Source organism: Nicotiana tomentosiformis, chromosome 6 (assembly GCF_000390325.3).
Source record: "Nicotiana tomentosiformis chromosome 6, ASM39032v3, whole genome shotgun sequence".
NCBI classification, from domain to species: domain Eukaryota; kingdom Viridiplantae; phylum Streptophyta; class Magnoliopsida; order Solanales; family Solanaceae; genus Nicotiana; species Nicotiana tomentosiformis.
In genome coordinates this window covers 100,316,179-100,338,653 of record NC_090817.1, presented here as the reverse complement: position 1 = coordinate 100,338,653, position 22,475 = coordinate 100,316,179, and the positions used below count along the sequence as shown (strand labels likewise).

The window sequence follows — 22,475 nt, the reverse complement described above, 5'->3', positions numbered from 1 at the left end:
CTAGTTTTTTAAATTCTATAGTGTACATAAAAGCTACAATTTTTCCAAATATGTTTCTTTTTAATATATTTGTTTTCATCTCTTCTACCTTAGCTCTGAACACTCGACTAATTAAATCAGGCTATTTTGAGTTTCATCTGTTGGGAGCAAATATTCCTTTATTTCAGGCCAAGCAGGATTGCATGTCATGGTCAAAAATATATCAGGATTTTCAAAATATTGTACTAACGCAATAACATCCATATAATGCTGACGCATATCTCTCGGACCACCCGTGAAACTTGTCGGAACTCGAAATAAAGTTCTTTTTTCCTATCTTAGAAGCTTCTCTTTCGCCAAGTCTCAGGATATCCAGAATTCCTTGCAGTACATCAATCCGAAATAAATCTTGGTTAAATGAGGCAAAATCTAACCTCTGAGTTTCTATTTTTATGAATTCATCAACTGAATATTGTTGAAACAATCTGCCAGAATGTAAAACTCCATTCTCCTCATTGTCTCTCATTTGAAGTTTTTAACAATAGTATTTACAACAAGAAACGGTATCCCTTTTTTGTTTCCCCTTTTCTAGAACGTCAGCTTCCATATCAAGTAGTCCATCAATTGAACACGTATTAGATAAAGTTGGAAGTTGTTCTTTTTCGTAGTAAGCTCTCATTTTTCTCAATTTATTTCCAGGCTGTACAACCTTTTGAATACCAGAATGCCATCCATTTTGACCATACGGAAGCAAAATCAGATATTGCAAAGGGTCATAGCAACCGTAATAGTAATTTAGCAATTGGCTCTTGTTACTATGAGTGTAAATTCAGATATGGGGTGCAGAAGTATTATTATTATTTGTTTCTTATTCTAGCCATAATGTTGCTACGTCTGATATGCTTGGTAGGTTGTAGACTTGTTGATCTAAGCTATAATCACATCTCAGTGCAATATAAAAGTTTGATAATTCTGGAATATGTATTAGAGATTTCAAGAATAAGGATTTATCTTCAATATATTCATTAACTTCTCAACAACTGATTGTCTAAGTATACCTGAAGAAGTCATTCGATTCAATATTTCAGTGTTATCATCATAAAAATACAGTTGTAAATTTCTTAGTTATCGATTTGATGGAATTAAATCATTTATGAAGTGACACATTTGTCCTTGTACTTTAAATGTGTAAATGCCATAGTTTCTTTTCGCTACCACCCTGTCATAGTTCACTCCAAGTGAAGTAAATGCAAATATATTATTGTACATTCTAAGGTAAGTACGAAAGTGCTCCGATTCTTCTCTATTGGCCAAATAAAGATTCAATAATTCAGCAAGCATTTCATATGATGTCAATTTAACTGAACCGTTGCTACAACAAAATCCTGAAGGTTCATATTTAAATTATTTTGCGCCACAGTACTGGCAGTTCATAACCTTTTTTAGAGCAACATAGTCATAATGTTGCTCTTTAGTGGGTAGGGATACCTTTCTGGTCCGGCTGTTAACTAAATATGTAAGAAGTATCATTAGAAAAAATAGGGATCACTAAGGAACATGTATGGTAGATATTATTGTAACACGAGGTTTGCATAGATACTCATGGTTTATAATAATGTACAACTAATATGTCATTGTCAACAAAGTATAATATAAAGGCTAAGTTTACCTGTTTCGCGAGTGGTAGGGGTATCACACATGCTCTTCCCTTTTTCTAAATTACCACACGATTTAGTCACATGAGCTTCAAGGCTGGGAGCTGATAAACAAAATTGTCAACATGTTTAAAAGCGTGCAGTGAAGCCTGAGTAGGTACAACGCAAATCACGAAAGAGCACAAAGTATTCATGTATTTCAGCTTATAGACACATTTAGGATAAATGACATATAGCATTATTGTTGAGAAGAGATTAGGAATGAATGTTTATATAAGATTAAAATTGGAGAAAACCTTTATTTTTGATGACCGACGGCTCTGTATCGTGTCCTTCACAAGGTACAGCAGATGTCAAACCTAATGTACAAGAAATTCTAATAAATATATTAAAGTACAACAAACTCAAAGTCAAATAATATATTTTCTGTTACTTACCGAGAGTTCTTTGCTTAGGTAAGCTAGCCCCACTTTTGAACAATGACCCTTCAGTGTAATCTTGCCGTACTCGCTATTTTTTTTCCTCCAGCTCTTTTAATCGTTGCTGTGATAGAAGCGACTCTTTTTTATCAATTGGTAACTGTTTGTACAGGTCACGTCTTCTAAGCTTGATTTTAGACATTGTTTCTGCTGAGTACCGACACTTCTTTTTTAGTGGGCAGCTATTTGACGCATTAGTTTTATTATCTGTCGACATCTGCAGTTTGAGCAATTTAGCAATTTTTAAAATGACACAAATAAAATAGAAGATAAATTGTACTATAATCCCTTCTAACCAAAAAGATATTTCTAGTAGTAGCAGATCAACTGTTTGAAATATTTATCGTTATTTAAATATAAAAGATAACTAATCTTTCAGAAGAAACCCAAGAGAATGTTATCATACTATAGTGCTTACCTTTCGACTCATCAATACACGATGACTATGATGTTTCTTCATTTACTTTAGCCTCTGTATGGGTGAATTCTCAAGTTTGATCTTACATTCATGGTTTAATAGCTATTACTATAGCCGCCTTTAGAGGTTTCACGTCTTTACTCAAGAACAAAAACAAATAGCTTTTGTAATACGCAGTAAGAAAATAAGGAGCAAAACCAATCAAAAAAGCATAGTAATAGACAAAGCTCACCAGGGAAATTGATTTTGACAGAAGCAGACAATCAAACAGCCAGCGGGCATCGATAAATTACTCACTTGGACACAAACAAAGAGACCTGTAGCCATTCGAGAAGAATTTTATTATACCGTGGCGCCTAATTTCCTTTCGATGCCTCGATGCCAAAGTTTAACTTGCCGATGCCTCGATACCCAACTTGATGACATTAGCAAATAAGATCGTTATGATGTAATCTGAATGAACTCTGCCAATATCTCCATTCTTTCTAAAGGTCGCGTATTTTGTTTTGTTGCTTTTGCTCATCTATTGGTAGGGACTGTGTGAACATCGTGCTCTTCAACTGAAGTTTCTGTGTGGAATTGGCTACTGTCCTGTTGGTGCCCTCTCATGGGTAATGAAAACAACTTCAGTAAAATGTTTCCAGCTACTTATTTCAAGACTTCTCAAAACCTCTTTGGAAACAGAACAACACAGCCTTATCTTATTCAGACCATTGTGTACAATAACGGCAGTGATGAATGTAAGATGAGGCATCCTCTCTGCTTTGACCCTACTTTGGACTTCCATTGTTCTCTATAATTTCAACAAAGGTTTCATGTTGAACAAATTTACCTAAGCACAACATATTTGAGATTAATTGTTAGGAATAAACCCCGCAGAAATAATATTCACGGTAATAAAAATGGAATAATAACGTAACACTAAGATACAGTAATTAACAATAATAAAAGAGTGACAATGACACCAAGATTTTTACGTGCAAAACCCTTTTGAATAAGAGAAAAAACCACGGCCCCGAGATGAACAATTGATATCACTATAGCAAGGAATTTTATACCTTGTAGGTCCGAGTAAAATACTCCAAAGACTACTACAACATTCAAAAGAAATAGCCCTCTTTTGATATTCTCATCTCACTACAATATCGCTCACTCTCTATGTTTCTCACAGACTATTTTCTTATACCATGTTTGTGAAACCTCACTCTTTCTTTCTAACTCTCACATATATTTTTCCTCTGAGATTGGTGTCTAAAATGAGAGCTGAAGCTCTCCTTTTATAGAGGGGATGCCTGCCCCAATTAACCAATCGGAAGATTGGATCTCACTTTACAACTTACACTATGCAATTTGCAGTGCAAATTGGTTGCCAGCTCTAAAACTTGCTCTTGCCATCATTAGGTTCCCTTTATTTTCTTTTTCTACACATGGGTTTGGACCCCATCAATCTCCCCCTCCATACCCATTCACCTGAAGGAGGTAACACTAGACTTCTAACTTGAGTGCATGCCGACAAGTTCTTTGCATAATTCGAACTTGTCTCTTGGTACCACCTTGGTCAGCATATCCGCGAGATTCTCACTTGTATAAATCTTCAAGACTTTTAGAGATTCATTATTTACCATTTCTCGAATCCAGTGATATCTCACGATGTGTTTGATCTTTGCATGATACATGGAGTTCTTGCTAAGTTCTATTGCATTTTAACTGTCACAATAGACGATACACTCCTTCTGATGCAATCCAAGCTCTTGAAGAAACCGTTTCGACCATATCATCTCCTTGCCGCTACTGTATCTCCTTGCCAGCTTCAGTAGCGGCAGTATACTCCACTTCAGTTGTAGAGAGTGCGACATATTTCTGCAACCTTGACTGCCATGATATAGCTCCCCCTGAAAATGTAAACAAATATCCAGTAGTGAATTTTCTGTTATCAATGTCACCTGCCATATTAGCATCTGTATAGCCCTTCAAGATTGGATTAGATCTTCCAAAGAACAAACAATCTCCCGTGGTACCTCTCAGATACCTGAGTATCCACTTGACTACTTCCTAATGTTCTTTTCTAAGATTTTCAAGAAACCTACTGACAACACCAACTGTGTAGGGAATATCAGGTCTAGTGCATACATCAAACTTCCAACGGTAGAGGAATAAGGAACATTGGTCATGCTTTCATTTTCCTCCATAAGGAATAAGGAACACGGTAGAGGTGTGCTGACTGGCTTAGCACTGTTCATGTTGAAGCGTTCCAGTACATGTTCAATGTACTTCTCCTGAGACAGTCACAACTTTCTGTTTGTTCGCTCTCAGACTATCTTCATACCCAGAATTTGTTGTGCTGGGTCCATGTCCTTCATATCAAATGACTTGGACAAATCTCCCTTTAACTTTGCGATCAACCCCTTATTTTTTCCTACAATTAACATGTCATCCACATACAACAACAAAACAATAAAATTGTTGTCAGAAAATATTTTGAAGTATACACATGGATTGGAATATGTGTTTGTGTAAGTTTCACTTTTCATGAATGAGTCAAACTTCTTGTACCACTTCCTTGGTACCTGCTTCAACCCATAAAGACTTTTATTCAGTTTGCACACCATGTGTTTCCTTTCAGCTATTTCAAATCCTTCTGGCTGCTCCATATAGATCTCCTCTTCCAAATCTCCGTGAAGAAATATAGTTTTCACATCCAACTGCTCCACTTCAAGATCTAGGCTAGCTGTTACGCCTAAGATTGTTAGAATAGAAGTCATTTTGACAACATGTGAGAAACTTTTGTCAAAATCAATACCTTTCTTCTGCTCGAAGCCTTTTACCACCAATCGAGCTTTGTATCTAACCAACTTGCCATTTCCATCTTTCTTGAGTTTAAAGACCCATTTGCATTTGAGTGATCTTTTACCCTTTGGAAGTTCAATCAGCTTGTACGTGCCATTTTTCTGTAGAGATTTCATCTCTTCTTGCATGGCTTTCATCCACTGGTACTTTTCTGGATAAGACAACACCTCCTTAAGACTTTCTAGCTCCCCTTTATCACTGATGAGGACATACTCTGTGGAAGGGTACCTACATGACTCTACCCTTGAAATCTCTCTGATCTCCTCAGAGGTTGAGGTTGTTCTTCTTCCTGAGTGGGGTGCTCCACTTGCTCGACAGCAACATCACGTTTCTCCCCCCTGCTCAATAACCTCACCAGGTTTCTCCCTCTGCTCGGTAACCTCGTCGGTCGTACTTTCTACACTTGTGGGATAGTTAGAAGAAGAAGGAATGGTAACAAGGTTAGGGATTATACCATTCTTTTTCTTCTCTGGTTGATCATCTATAACTCTAACTTCACTTTCTCGGAAGATTACATCTTTGCTTCTAATGACCTTCTTCTTTATAGGATCCCACAATCTGTACCCGAATTCTTCATCTCCATATCCGATGAATATGCACGGAACATATTTATCATCTATCTTTGTTCTCTGCTCATTTGGTACATGTGCAAAAGCTCTGCAACTGAACACCTTTAGATGTGTTCGTCTAAACTCTCTCTCTGGGATGTCAAACTCTAATAGAACTGATGGACTCCTATTGATTAGGTAACAAGATGTCTGAACTGTTTCACCCTAGAATAACTTAGGCAGTTTAGTCATTTTGAGCATGCTTCTCACCTTCTCAACAATGGTGCGGTTCATCCTCTCGGCTATGCTATTGTGTTGTGGGGTTCCAAGAACTGTATTTTCATGTCTGATCCCATGGCTTGAATAGTACTCTTAAAATTCTCTTGACGTGTACTTACCTCCATTGTCACTTCGGAGACGCTTTAGCTTTTGGCATGTCTCTCTTTCCACCAGAGCATGAAACTTCTAGAAAACTTGAAACACCTGATCTTTGGTTTTCAAAATATAAACCCATAATTTTCATGGAGCATTATCAATAAAAGTAACAAAATATTTTTTACCGCCCATTGATTCAATTTCCATTGGACTACAAACATCAGAATATACCAAATCAAGTATATTCAATTTTCTTTCAGACGATATCTGAAATGAGACTCTATGCTGCTTACCAAATAAACAATAGTCACAAGGTTTTACTGTTGTACCTTTGGCATAAGAAATGAGTGATTTCCTGACAAGAATTTGCAATCCCTTCTCGCTCATATGACCCATTCTTTTGTGCTACAAATCTGCAGAAATCTCGTCTTGTGCCGCATTCAATTCACCTTGGCATATATTTGCATTTGTCCTGTACAACGTGCCGCGAGCAACTACCTTTGCAATCTCCAATGACCCCTTGGTGAGTCTCCACTTTTGATTTGCAAAATAGTTCTCATATCCATCTCGGTCTAAAGCCATTCCTGAGATCAAGTTCATCCGCAAATCAGGTACATGTCGCACGTCCTTTAGAACCAATGTGCATCCGACATTTGTCTTGATAAAAATGCCACCGATCCCCGCAATCTTTGAGTAACTCGTGTTACCCATTCTCATAGTTCCAAAATTACCTGCTGCATATCTGCAAAAAAAATTCTCTTACCGGTGCGGCATGGTAAGATGCTGTTGTATCAACCACCCATTCCGACTCTGGACCTGACAAGTGCATGCATTCCTCTTCCTCATTTATAAAGGCAACAACATTATCATTGTTTTGCACCATGGCGGTTGTATTGTCGTCATTCTTCTGGCTACTGGTTTCACCTTTGCCCTTCCTTGGATTTGGGCAATTTTTTTTGAAGTGACCTGGTTGATCACAATTGTAGCAATTTCTAACTCTTGATTTGGATCGGTTCTTAGACTTTCCACGATCTCCGGATCTACAATAGTTGCTCGAACTCATTTGATAACTCCTGCCTCTACCTTTTGTGATGAAAGCGTGTTCTTGATTTTCAGGCTTCTTTATCATCTTCTTATTGAGTAGAAGAGCCAATGTGACGTCTTTCAACTCAATGGTAGTCTTACCGTGTAGGATGGTTGTTGCAAAATTATCATACGAAGATGGCAACGAGTTCAATATCAAGATGGCTTTATCTTCATCCTCGATTTTAACTCCGAGGTTGGCGAGTTGTGTGATTAGTCCGTTAAACACATTAAAATATAACAAAAAATTTGTACCTTCACCCATGTGTAGGGCGTATAGCTACTTCTTCAGGTATAATTTATTTGTCAAAGTTTTGGACATGTATAGGCTTTCCAACCTTGTCCAAATATCACATGCGGTATCTTCGTCAATGATGTTATTTACCACATCATCTGATAAGTGCAACCTGATTGCACTAGCAGCCCTTTCATCCAAGTCAGGTCAAACCTCAACTTTCACGGTATCAGGCTTTTTGGCATCAGCATCTACTACCTTGTGTAATACTTATTGGATGAGCAGATCTCTCATCCTTCTTTGCCATGTTGAGAAATCGCTATCTCCATTGAATTTTGCTACCTCGTACTTTACTCCGGATATTTTTTTTCATTGAGTATAGTACTACCGATAGTGAATAGTACTTCTGTGAGCGAGCAGAACCTTGCTCTGATACCAGTTGTTGTGAATAAACTCCACAGAAATATTCACGATAATAAAAGTGGAATAATAACGTAGCACCGAGATACGATAATTAACAAGAAAAAAAGTGACAATGACAGCAAGATTTTTACGTGGAAAACCCTTTTGAATAAGGGAAAAAACCACGGCCCCGAGATGAGCAATTGATATCACTATAGCAAGAAATTTTACACTTTGTAGGTCCGAATAAAATATTCCAAAGACCACTACAACACTCAAAAGAAATAACCCCTTTTTGATATTCTCACCTCATTACAATATCGCTCACTCTCTATTTATCTCACAGACTATTTTCTTATACCCTGTCTGTGAAATCTCACTCTTTCTTTCTATGTTTGTGAAATCTCACTCTTTCTTTCTAACTCTCAGATATATTTTTCCTATGAGATTGATGTCTAAAATGATAGTTGAAGCTCTCCTTTTATAGAGGGGATGACTGCTCCAATTAACCAATTGGAAGATTGGATCTCACTTTACAACTTGCACTATGCAATTTGCGGTGCAAATTAGTTGCAAACTCTAAAACTTGCTCTTGCCATTATTAGATTCCCTTTTTTTTCTTTTTTCTACACGTGGGTTTGGATCCCATCATTAATGACGATCAATATTCTTTTGAATGCAGACTATTTGTGAGTTTTCGCGAACAATTATTTTTCCAACTGATAGGCCAATGTACAATACTTTCTAGCGCATGGAATGCAGATAACTGGGTTACTAGAGGAGACTTGGACAAGATAAACTAGACAAGTGCACCATTTTGTAGCAAGTTATAAGGATTTTCGTTTAGATGCTTGTCAATGGAAACATCCTTTACCTGCTTATGTTTCCACCACTATACACTGTTGGGATCAGTATAATGCTTGTCGCTTTCTGTCATAGTTCACATCCTATGGAGCAACATAATTTAATTTTCGAGTACTACTGAAGGGTCAAACCAGTTTTGGACTTACAGTTATACTTTTGCAAAAAACAAGGTAGCAAACATAATTGCATAGAAAATTGATACTTCAGTTGTAAAAACCATGCAACTTCTTGAATGAACTGCTTCAAATAATCATAGAGGGGATGCGAAAACTTGACAGCTTTGATGGAGGTTATTGGGCATGGCCACAGCCCGGACTAATCATAACTAGTATTTGAGAAGTAAGAGAAAACACTATGAGCAAGCAGAGATGTCGACAGTCTCCTGCCTGCTCACCTGAAACTCATCATCCTCGGGCTTCAATCTGAACATGCACATAGGTGTAATAACATTCTACAAATTTACTCGCTATCTCATATCATCAAAATAACATCAAATAACAAGAATCAATCATCAAAACTCATATTTCTAGTTAAAAGCTCATTTTTCACAATCTTTCACATAATGTGCTAAAACGCGTTCGGGTCACCGAGGACTCCAACTAAACGTGTGTACAAGTCAAAACTTTATACGAACCTACCGGAATTATCAAAACCCTGATTCAAGGTCGTTTACTAAGAACTTTGACCGTGGTCAACCCAAGCCTTATTGAGTCAAAAATTATTTTTTGTTTAACATTTCACATGAAAACTTTTGAGAACAGGACATGACCATGCACACAAGTCATAAATCATTGAATGGAGCTATGTTAGGTAACTGCATTTTTTATCCGTTCCTCTTTTACAAAGGAGATAAAAGAGAATGGATTTATGAGGAAAAAATTCACTTACTAGAAGAGGGATGACCCATGCTGAGCATGGAGCCAATACATTATTAAAAAATAATTGCGAAAATAGTATGAGCTAGCCAGTTTTTGAACTGATAATTGAAAAATATCCAGCGTTTGTAAAGTTATTGAAAGATAGCCATTATTCTGCTGTAACACGAAAAGTTCCAGCATAATATACTGGAGACTGGTGCACATGTATATGAACTTCCAGCATATTATGCTGGAACTCCAGCACACGGAAAGTTCTAGCATAATACACTGGAGATTGGAACGCATGTGTATGAACTTCCAGTATATTATGCTGGAACTCCAATATATTATACTGGAACTCAAGTTTATTATGCTAGAAGCTCACATGTAAAAAATTCGAACTCTAGTATATTATGCTGAAATATTTTTCGGATTTTGAACAGTGTTTTCATTCAGATTTATCTTTACATAAAAAGTGGTTACATTTCGATTACTTTTGAAATTTTGGCTATTCTTCAATTACCATTTGTAAATCTGACTATTTTTAATTTCACCCAAAATAATTTCCTTAATTGTATTATTCAAGTTGTTTTGTAAAGATCATTCATGTTAATTTAAATAATTTATCTGAAGATGAAAATTTTATATGCATATTTATTCAATAAAAATATTACATTTACGAGCTAACCATCTAATTTTAAACTTACTTTTTTGGAATTAAACATCAATTTTTAAGAGCCCGTTTGGACATAAGAAATTTTTTATTTTTTTTGATATTTTTTTACTTTTTTTCGAAATCAGCGTTTGGTCATAAATTTTTCAATTTTCACTTGAAGATGCATTTTGGAATTTTTCGAAAATTTTAAAAAGTCCAAAAAGCTGTTTTTCAAAATTTTTACTCAGATTAATCACAAAACTTTAAAAACAACTAAAAATTATATTAATATCCAAATACAACTCTAATTTTCAAATAATATGATTGTAATTTTACAATTTCTTAAACGCCCACCAGAGTCTAGACTCTTGATAATCTGACATTAAAGGTACCGAAAAGGCACAGCTAATTAATAAAGTGCAAAATGAAATTAAAGTGGAGCGTACTTTTAGGAAAGTTGTTCACATTTCCAGAGGATACACACAAAATTACACAAAGTGATATGGTTTATTCGTCCAAAATAGTAAAATCACTTGGTTTTTGGTCGATTCACTTTTTATTTAATTTTTCAAGCGCTGGGTTGCATAATGTTTTATGTTTTAATACAGTAAAATCCTTTAGTTTGTAGTATTTGTTTTATCTTTGCTTTAAATTGCTGGTCTAATTTAGACATTATAAATAAATTTGTGTTTTTAATTTGTTATTAAATTTTTTGTAAGACTTGAAAATATGAATGACACATTCTTATATATTCTCATTTCTAAGGTATTTGGCTTTATTTTTCTCATTTATTATAAGCTATGAAGATTGTATCATTTCTTGTAATTGGATGATCTTCTTTTATAGTGTCTTTTTTTATAATTTTGCGTAAATATGATACAACTACAGGTTACCCAGTGTTGTAATTTTTACTGTTTCCTATGCTAACTCTCCTTCCTCTTGTTATGCTTTGAATTAGACAAACATTTTATAGTAGCAACTCAACATACAAACAACCATCAATCACCGTAATATAAACAGTTGTATCATTTTAAATGTAAAAGTTACGTGAGTTATAAAGAATGCAAAGGTTTATCAATGCGGTTATCCTCACATTCTAATCATTTATCGAAAAATTATATTTTTATTTCTAAATTACTTTCTCTGAATGTAAAGTTATGAAAAAAGTGTTTCAATATTTTTAAGAAAAATCCCTTTCCATGTGTTTCATTCAAATAAATATATTCTTTTTTTAAAAATATTTAAACTTATCTCAAATATTAATAAATCCTTTTTTATAGATATGTTTTGATGTTCAAGAACCTCGAAATATTCGGCCATTGAAGAGATTGTTAATTTTTTCAACATCACAGCAAAAATAAAAATGAGCAGCAAATGTGATGGTTCCAACATATTAACAAAATGGATTTGTTGATCTTTTATAAATAAATATTTGAACCACCTAATAAAGAGCGCCTAATGATGATTTATTTTTTTCTCAATGATCTGTTTAAACTATTTATGTTCAAGTTCAATTTAATTAAATCAACTACAACAATACTTCTAAATCCATTTTCGATACTTTTCAATAACTGGCACTTGATTTTATTTTTCACCAATGTATTTTATAAAATCTAGAAAGCGGTCTTCGCCACCCAAAATGTTGAACTTTTTTCATGACCTTGATAAGTGTGGAAATATAATTTTTAATTTTTTTTCTTTCTCTGTATTTCACTATAAGAAACAATTCTGGAAATTTAGAAAGTTTTCTTAAGATTTTTTAAATGAAACAGTTTGACAGCTTTTTTCTTTTTAACTTTTGTTATGTGTGAATTATTTGTTAGCTCAAATATACTTTATAATTTAAATTTCCAGTTTTGGACAAGGTTCAATTTTGTAATGCCCCATTTCGCTAGCTTTTAAATACATATTGCTTAATAATAGCAAGTAGCAACTATAATGATTTAAAAGCAAAAAAAAAAGAGAAAAAGAAAAAAAGACTTAGTGGGACCGAAGCCTAAAGGAATCAGAGGGGTAAAAGTTTTTTTTTTTTGTAAGAAAGGTTGATAAAGGTCTTTGTCTCAAAAAGTAAAGAGGAAAAAAATGAGATTTTAGCAAGAAAACCAAAGCAATTTAATTGATTTAGGAGTAAGGCAACACACAAAACGTAGAAAGCCATAAAAAAATTCAAGGTTTTGCAATTTACCATTCTCAAAACCCAGGTATTCAATTCTTCCAAATTTCCTATGATTATTATCGCTAGGTGAAAATTTAGTCAAAACTCTTAAGTTCTCATTCTATAAAATTATTTTTATATGTAAATTTAAGTATTCATTAAAATAAATTGATAGAACTTTTGAGATTCATATTTTCTAGTCATGGCAGAAAAATTTTCTTTGAATGCTCATATGATAAAAGTTTATCTTTTAGTTAGTGCCAAAGTTAAGTGAGAGATTCTTCCATATCTAGTATTTAATTGTAAAATACATAATTGATGTTATGGGTCTAGTACCAACAATTTATAATGAGGTCACTTTATTTTTTTGTAAAATCAGTTTACTTGAATTCATGGCCTCGTCATCTGTATACTTTCGTGGAAGAATGAAAATATTTAGTTGAAAACTTTATTTGAATCAGTGAGGTGAGAGTTTCTAAATTTATAGCTAAGTAACAACTAGTAAGACTTAATAGCTTATGAATTGACATGGTTAAGCTTATTAATGTAGATTTCGTGTTGTCGAATACTCGAAAAACTTGAAAAGACGAATTGCAGCTAAAGCTTTAAGGTGAGTTGAGGTTTACTTTCCTAGTAGGGAATTCCATTATAACTCGTGTGCTCCATATGTTAGCTAAAGCTAAGTCATGTCTTCTCGTGATCCAATGCTCAGTTCACTTATTCTTATTCAGTACGACATTATATGTGACATGAATACGTGCTTATGTGTATTACTAATTGTTATGTGCCTTTAACTGTGATATTCACATTCAGTAGGGAGAAGTGGCCAACCTCCCCCGGCGTGAGTGCCATGATGTCAGGGTTACCTACCCCACGCTCGCAGGTGCCAACTGTTTGTTGGGGAGATAGACCGACACTCCCCCGTACGTGTTTCCGGATGCTCACATACGCAGGGCCATTATACATAACATTTAACTTCGCAAAGTTATATCTTAAAATATATATAACTCAATTTCTATTTCAGATATCAGATTTGGGCTCAATTTCTACATTAAGTTTCAGTTTTAGCTTACAGTTTCAGTTTTCAGATTATTACTTGGTTGTAAAATTTTATATGATTTTTCGTATATCCCTTTTCTTTCTTATATTTTTCATAAGGTATCGCTCCGCCTTTTTAGGAGGTAGCCTATAAGACTTACTGGTATCCTTTGGTGGTACTTAGCTCGTATGGGCCTGCTACATCGTGTGGCAGGTATTGAGGACGCAGGTAACGAGGCACGTGGCTAGAGGAGATATTCTAGATTCAATTTACAGACTCTGTTGATTCATCCCATCGGTAGTGGACCCTTTGCAGACTATTATTTATAACTTTTTTTTATGTTTATTTTATTTTCGGGGGATGCCCCCATATGCTATGTATTTTAAATTTTATTTTTCAAATTCTAGAGGCTCATGACTTGTTAGTGGGTCAGTATTAAAATATTTTGGGATTTATCATTTATTTATTATATTTTATCAGTCAGCTTAAGAACTACAAATTGATTAGAATTAATATTTAAGCATGTTAGTTTCTTTGCTATTGAACTTGAAGTTTGATACAAATAGTACAGGATTCACTCAACGAGTGGTAAGGGTTGAGTGCCAATCACGTCCCACCCCAATATGGGGGCGTGACAAGTTGGTATCAGAGCAGCCAGGTTTACGGAGTTCTAGGGAGTCATGAGCCGTATCTAGCAGAGTCTTAAATATGTGAATTTTGTGCACCATACTTATATTTGGGAGGCTGCAGGACATGTTAGGATTTTTTTTCTCTCCTTTGATTCTTATATTGTGCGTTAGAGCTAAACATTTCAGAATTCTAATACTCGTTTATCTCTCATTTCAGCACAAACAAGATGGTTAGAACAAGATCAACTTCATTCTCGGTTGTTAACAATATTGAGATACCAGCTGCTAATCATCAAGAAGCAGCACCAAAGGTGCAAGCCACACTAATAGCACCAATTGCAGTTAAACGATGTAGCAGAGGTAGAGGTATAGATCAAAATATTAGGGGTAGAGGTGGAAACGCAAGAGGTAATCAGGCTCGTAGTAGGGACAAAAGACAAGCATAGGATCCACCTCAGTAGGTTGTTAATGATCGGGTACCACCATATCAGCAGGATAATCGAATTGACAGAATTTTGGACTTTTTAGAGTCCCTAGCCCATCCGACTGGTGGTCGGGTTGCAACTGTTCATGCTCCTCCTCAGGACCCTCATGATTCAGATGAAGAGGTTATAGGAGATGATTTTCAAGCTCTACTCGAGGTACCACCACAAGTTGTCCCTGCAAATATTTCCCAGACAGTGCAGTTACCAACAGGAAAAATTGATCAACATGCCTTTCTGAGATTAAACCCTCCTACTTATAATGGTATCGATAAACCAAATGAACCAATGTTATTTTTGGAAGAGATAGAGGAAATGTTTGTTTTTTTGGGTTGTCTTGAAACATAAACCACAGAGTTGATTGGGATTCAATAGAAGGGTGCAGCAGGACAATGGTGGAGAGGTTACAAGAAGGCCTGAGATTCTACATTACCGCCACTTACTTGGCCCCAGTTCAAAGAAGCTTTCAGGGCCAAGGTTTTTCCTAACATTCGGATGGATGAGCTCCGACGTCAATTCGAACATCTTAAACATGGTACTATGTCAGTGACTGAATATGAGATGGAATTTATAAAATTGGCAGAGTATGTACCTAATTTGATACCGACAGAGAGAGAAAAAGTGAGAAGGTTCATTGAAAGCTTGAATGCACATATAGAAAAAGATATGACTTCACATCAGGATGACAAGACTTATCTTCAGGTTGTCAATATCGCTACGCGTAAGGAGGCTTTTGATAAAATCGCCAGGGAAGCTAGAGATAACAGCAAGAAGACTAGAACAATAGGTATTTATAGTGGATTTTCAGTTGGGGGTAAGAACATGAATCATTCAGCTCATATTCAATCAACGGCTCACTTATCTCCTTATCCAGCTCCACTCAGACATGACCAGTAGAGTAAGGGTCAGGCCCCTTAGGGGCAAAGTTTAACTAGTCAGGGCCAAACTGGGTTCTCCTATCCTATATGTCATTCGTGCAGTAAAAGACATTCAGGGAAATGCCTTTTGGGTCAGAAATGTTGTTTCCGCTGCCATGATCTGGGTCATATTAAGAGAGACCGTCCATCGCTTGGACAAGCTCCGGGGAAAACTCTAACCAGACAGGAAACATCCATGGGTAATTCTATAGTTGTACCTCCTCCAGTTCGGGCATCTAATACTCAGAGTGGGTGTGGTGCCAATAGAGGTGTAGCTCAGGGAGGAGGCAGACCAACTAGATTCTATGCAGTTCTAGACAGGCAGAATGCTGAGGCGTCTAACATAGTTATTACATGTATTCTCTCGATTTGTGGTCGTCTTGCTTATGTATTAGTTGATCCTTGTTCAACTTTCTAATATGTGTCTCCTTATTTTTGTGTCGAGTTTGGAAAAGCACCAGAAAATTAGGGGTTCCGTTTGAGGTTTCCACACCTATAGGGGAATATGTTAAAGTTGAGTATATATTCAGAAACTGCATCATCAAAGTTCAGGGCCGAGAAACATTAGCCGATTTGAACTTGTTAGATATGGTAGACTTTGAAATCATAGCTGGCATAGACTTGTTATCTTCTTGTCATGCTACAGTTGATTGCCACGCGAAGACGGTTAAATTCTCATTTATTGGGGAAGATCCAATTATAAATAGAGGTGAAGTGGGTACGCCTGTGGGTAGGTTTATTTCTTACCTTAAGGCTAGAAAACTAGTGAACAACGGGTGTTTGGCATATATAGAATATGTGCGGGATATAAAAGTTGGCTCCCCGGTGCTTGAATCAATATCGATTGTGAAAGAGTTTTCAGATGTGTTCCCGGATGATCTCCCAGGGATACCACCAGATAGGGAGATTGAGTTTGGCATAGACACATTGCTAGGAACTCAACAAATCTCGATTCCTCCTTACAGAATGGCTCCACAAGAGCTAAATGAACTCAAAAAGCAGTTACAAGACATCTTAGATAAGGGTTTTATTCTACCTAGTGTTTCACCTTGGGGTGCTCTTGTGTTGTTCGTGAAGGAAAAAAGATAGTTCCCTACGGATGTGTATAGATTACCGCCAGCTGAATAAGGTTACTATCAAAAATAAATATCCACTACCCAGGATAGATGACTTATTTGATCAATTGCAGGGTGCCAGGTATTTCTCAAAAGTAGATCTGAGATCGGGATACCATCAGTTAAAAATCAGAGAAGCAGACATCCCGAAAATAGCTTTCAGGACTTGGTACTGTCACTATAAATTTTTAGTGATGTCCTTTGGGTTGACCAATGCACCAGTAACTTTTATGGACTTAATGAATAGAGTTTTCAAGCCTTTCTTAGATACCTTTTTCATAGTATTTGTCGATGATATTTTGGTATATTTCCGTAGCCAGAAAGAGCATGAGAATCACTTGAGAATAGTTCTTCAAATACTCAAGGACCGTTAGTTTTATGCCAAATTTTCTAAATGTGAATTTTGGCTCGATATAGTTAAATTGTTGGGACACGTGGTCTCGAAAGAAGGCATTAGAGTAGACCCACAGAAAATAGAAGTAGTTAAGAGATGGCCTAGGCCGACCACCCCTATAGAGATTCATAGTTTTCTAGGGTTGGCAGGTTACTACCGCCGTTTTGTAGAAGGGTTCTCTTTAGTAGCTTCCCCGTTGACAAAGTTAACTCAGAAAAATGTGAAGTTCCAATGGTTTGAAGCTTATGAGAAAAGTTTTCAAGAACAGGTTGACTACAACCCCAATCTTGACTCTACCTACCCCTACAGGTAAATTTGTGATCTATTGTGATGCTTCCAGAGTAGGATTAGTTTGTGTTCTTATGTAGAATAAAAAGATAATTGCTTATGCTTCTATGCAGTTAAAGAATCATGAGAGAAATTATCATACCCATGATCTTGAGCTAGCAGCAGTTATTTTTGGTCTAAAAATATGGCGTCACTACCTTTATAGAGAGCAATGTGACATTTATACAGATCACAAAAATTTGCAGTATATATTCAAGCAGAAAGAGTTAAATCTGAGACAACACAGGTAGTTGGAGTTGCTTAAAGATTATGATTGTAATATCCTTTACCATCCCGACAAAGCGAATATGGTTGTTGATGCTCTGAGTAGAAGATCCATGGGGAGTTTGACCAGGTTGTGTGTGGTCGAACATCCAATAGTTAAGGAACCCCAACAAATAGTTAGCCAAGGGGTTCGTCTTGATGAGAAATATGATGGAAGGTTGATAGCAAGTATGGTTGCTAAGTCTACTTTAGTAGAGAAAGTTAATACTTAAGCTCAAGGAAGGTGTCCTCAGTGGCAAGATTAACAATTTTGCACTTGATGAGAATGGTGTGATGAGACTTGATGGCCGCTTATGTATGCCTAATGTAGAAGATCTTCGAAGGGCAATTATGGTAGAAGTTCAATGCTCCAGATATTCAATACATCCAGGTTCTACCAAAATGTATCATGATTTGAGGGATGTTTATTGGTGGAATAATATAAAGCGAGATATTGCAAATTATGTATCATAGTGCCTTATCTGTCATCAAGTAAAAGCTGAACACCAGAGGCAAGGTGGCTTAGCTCAAGTCATTGAAATACCAGAATGGAAATGGGACATAATAAATATGGATTTTGTGGTGGGCTTGCCGCGAACTTTAAAGAAACATAACTCTATTTGGGTCATAGTAGACCGACTCACTAAGTCAGTGTGATGACCCAAAAATGTCATCTTTAAAGCTAATTATTAATTATGTGTTCTAAGACCTCAAAAAGTATTATTTATTATTTCTCGAATTACGTGCGCAGTTCGTAAAAATTTTCTGAAAGTTTTTATGTGAAAATGGATTAAAATGTGAAATAGAGCCTTAAAACTCAACTGAGTTGACTTTGATCAATATTTTGAGCAAACAGATCCGGATCAGTATTTTGACAGTTTTAGTAGGTCCGTATCGTAATTTGGGCCTTGGGCGTATGCCCAAAATTTAATTTGGAGGTCCCTAGCTCAAGTTATGACCATTTAACGAAAACTAGTAATTTAAAAGCTAAAGATTTCCAAGTTTGACCACGGGGTTGACTTTTTGATATTGGGGTCGAAATCCGATTCTGGAAATTGAAATAGCTCCGTTATGTCATTTATTACTTGTGTGCCAAATTTAAAGTCATTCCGGATTTATTTAACATGTTTTGGCACAAGATTTGTAAATTGAAAAGTTTCGAAACTCAAAAGTTCGAATAGAGGTGTGAATTCTAATTTCAGCGACGTTTGACGTGATAGGAGACCCCGAGTAAGTACGTATAATATTTTAGTACTTGTTGGTATATTTGGTTGAGGTCTCGAGGGCCTCGGGTGGATTTCGGGTGGTTAACGAAATTTAATTTTGGCATTTCAAGAACATTTGACGTCGTTTCTTCAAGAATAAGTGGTATCTCATTAACCAAATGAACTCCAAATTCAGTTTTGATGGAAGCATTAGATCCGTATTAAAATTTTGAAGCCACAGCAAAAAGAATCGTCAAATTCGGACATCGTATGAGAGAGTTATGCCCAATTTTGTGTCGGGAAAGATTTTTCGTAGCCGTCAGCGCCCAGGGTAGCGTGGGGTGCTAGCCCTGGTGCTGGGAATTATTGGTGTTCTGGAAAGTGTGCTACAGGCAGTGCCCCACGCTACCTGTGGCGCTCGAAAATGTCAGAAACCCCATAAAACGGGGAGTTTAGCCATTTTACTCATTTTTGAGTTTGGGGAGCTCGGTTTAGGCGATTTTCACGGGAAAAAATTGGAGTAAGTGTTCTTTATCCTATATTGATTATATTTCATGATTCCATACTCATTTATATCATGAATTCATGAATTTATGGAAGAAAAATCAGATTTGTACAAAATCTTCCAAAAATGTAAAACCAAGATTTGAAGGTCAAACCGATGTCGGAATTTGATAATTTTTGTATGGTTGGACTCGTCTCGGAATGGGTGTTCGGATTTCATAAGTTTTCCAAGATTTGAGACATGGACCCCACTGTCAATTTTTAAAGTGAATTTCGGATTTTTATCCGGAAAATTAGTAAATTCATATGGAATTAATTCCTACGATTTGTATTGAGTATATCGAATTGTTTGTGAATAGATTTGAAGCTTTTGGAGACAAATTTAAAAGTAAAAGTTGTGGTCGAGTAATTGATTGGAATTTGCAAAGCGAGGTAAGTGTCATGGCTAACCTTGACTTGAGGGAATAGAACCCTTAAATTATTTGTTATGTGAAATGCATGTGAACGACGTATAGGCGAGGTGACGAGTGTCTATACATCGTCAAATTAATTGCTTGCATAAATATTTGAAAATCCTAAATTTATTTTAATACATGAATTAATTTTTATAATAAATATTTCTCTCCTATTCTTTGTCAAATATTAATTCTTGAATTCCTCTAATAATTGCTACATGCTTACTCGATTTATGTGCATTAATTGCTACTTGACATTTAGCATATTAAATATTAAACTGCCTATTTTCTCCATGATTTCCATAATAAATTGCTAATTGTCATTGCTTGTTTCATAATTAAATCATAACTATTGGATGCTTGTTGTTTTAAAATTTTATATTAATTATTGCATTTATTGGGGTAATTTCTTCTATAAGAATTGGTAAATAAAAATATTGGAGGATCGGGTTGCACGCCGCAACAGACTTAATAAAAGTCGATATTGGAGAATCAGGTTGCACACCGCAACAGACTTAATAAAAGTCCATATTGGAGGATCGGGTTGCACGCCGCAACAGACTTAATAAAAGTCCATATTGGAGGATCGGTGTCACGACCCAAATTTCCCTTCCGTATAATGTCATGACGGCACCTAGTCTCTATGACTAGGTAAGCCTAACATTTGCGGAATAATGAAATGAAAACATAATTTTAACACTTAACCGTTAAAAAATACACAGCAAATCCCAAAATCCGGAACATCATGAATCACAAACTACGGAAGGAAAAATCTAGTGTCTCTATACATCAGAGTCTAACAAGGAAAAATACAGAAGATAATGGACATGAGAAAGAGTAGAAGGGGACTCCGAGGTCTGCGGACGCGGCAAATATAACTTAAAGTCTCCAAAGCTGTCCCGACTCACTGATAGTGCGATTGATAAAGTGCACCTAGATCTGCACACGGAAAACATGCGTAGAGAGTTGCATGAGTGCACCACAATCGGTACCCAGTAAGTGCCAAGCCTAACCTCGGTCGAGTAGTGACGAGGTCAGGTCAGGGCCCTACTGGTAAATATATAATAAAATAATATAGAGTGTAATACTGCAATAAAATAAAGGATGAAATTTAACAACAATGAATTCATAGAAGGTAACAACTCAGTACACAAAAATACAACTGGGGATCTTCCGAGATACCGTCTTGTAGTCCCAAACGTAAATGTGCAGGGGGATCTCCCAGAATACCGTTCCGTAATCCCAAAATAAATGTGCAGGGAGATCTCCCGGAATACCATTTAGTAGTCCCAAAATAAATGTGCATGGGGGATCTCCCGGAATACCGTTCCGTAGTCTCAAAGTAAATATGCAAGACATGGGAATCTCCCGGAATACCATTCCGTAGTCCCAAAGTAAATATGCAGCGCGAATGATAGAAATACAACTACATCATGAAATTCTCACAATTTAGACTAAGTACGAGTCAGGGAAGAAGCAGGAAGTACATTAAGCATGCTGCACATAATTCACATAAACAATTAAGACACGTAGACATGTTGTATTAGACTAAACATGATAGCTACACATTTTGGAATAACTCAATTAATAATGAAAATAGATTAGTACTCATTAAAATGGTATAACTCAAAATAACAGGAAAACATATTGCTGCTCAGTAAGAAAATCGGGTTTCTCCACAACTAGCTCGTGTACGTACTCGTCACCTCACGTACACGGCGCTTACATAGCACAATAGTTCCAAATCTTAAGGGGATTTCACCCACATGAAGTTAGGCAAGCCACTTACCTACCAAGCTCAATCAATCGGTCACAATGCCTTTCCCACAAATATCCGGCTCCAAATGGCCCAAATCTAGCCAAAAACAATTACATATCATAAATACAACAATAATAGGCTCATCTAATTAACGAAATCAACATTTTAACGAAAATTCAGAAATTAACTCAAAATCGCCCGTGGACCCCATGTCTCGGAACCCGACAAAAGTTACAGAATATGAACGCCCATCCACCTACGATTCCAACCATACAAATTTTACCAAAATCCGACATCAACTCGAGCCTCAAATCTTCAATTAAAGTATATGAAGATTTCTACCATTTTCAACCCAATCTTTACCCATTTGAACCTAACAATCTTTCCATAACCTTATTGGTATGTATACATAATACTCTTACACCCAAGAATCATATTATAAATCACCCTTCTTCACTCCAAACCCGAAAGTGAAGAATTGAGGAAAGAAATTCTTACCTCTTTGAAGCCCTAGCAAGATCCTTGTGAAATCTTCAAACCTTGAACAAGAAATTGATGGATAAATGACTAAGCCTTCACTTTCTCTCTCTAAAATTTTCTCACCTCTCTCTAAAATATCAGATGAAACCCTTCAAGATGACCCCCAATAGTGTTTTATAAGAATAGGGTCGGGTTTATAAAATCAGAAAAATAAAGCTCCGGAACAGGTTCTGCGATCGCATATGCGGCCGCATATCGATCGCATATGCGACCGCATATCGGTCGCATAATCGGTGTCCAAAACTGGCAGACAACTGTCTGTGTATGCAGTCACTATGCGGCCCGCATACCTA

The 22,475-nt window shown here is 36.2% G+C and overlaps 2 protein-coding genes and 1 long non-coding RNA gene across 3 annotated transcripts; 2 read left to right on the top strand and 1 right to left on the bottom strand.

Moving 5' to 3' along the window:
* Positions 1-941: 941 nt before the first annotated feature.
* LOC117274305 (uncharacterized) lies at positions 942-2,325 on the bottom strand. The gene is made up of 2 exons (XR_011409170.1): positions 2,072-2,325; positions 942-1,993 (listed from the first exon to the last, which is right to left on the bottom strand). It is a non-coding gene; the product is annotated as an uncharacterized lncRNA (long non-coding RNA).
* Positions 2,326-15,197: 12,872 nt separating this feature from the next.
* Positions 15,198-16,037, top strand: LOC138894486 (uncharacterized). Its single transcript, XM_070179186.1, has 2 exons — positions 15,198-15,595; positions 15,683-16,037. Exons 1-2 carry the CDS (start codon positions 15,198-15,200, stop codon positions 16,035-16,037), a joined length of 753 nt encoding a protein of 250 aa, XP_070035287.1.
* A 170-nt stretch (positions 16,038-16,207) lies between these two features.
* On the top strand, positions 16,208-16,708 carry LOC138894485 (uncharacterized). Its single transcript, XM_070179185.1, has one exon. The coding sequence runs from the start codon at positions 16,208-16,210 to the stop codon at positions 16,706-16,708; it is 501 nt and encodes a 166-aa protein (XP_070035286.1).
* Positions 16,709-22,475: the final 5,767 nt, after the last annotated feature.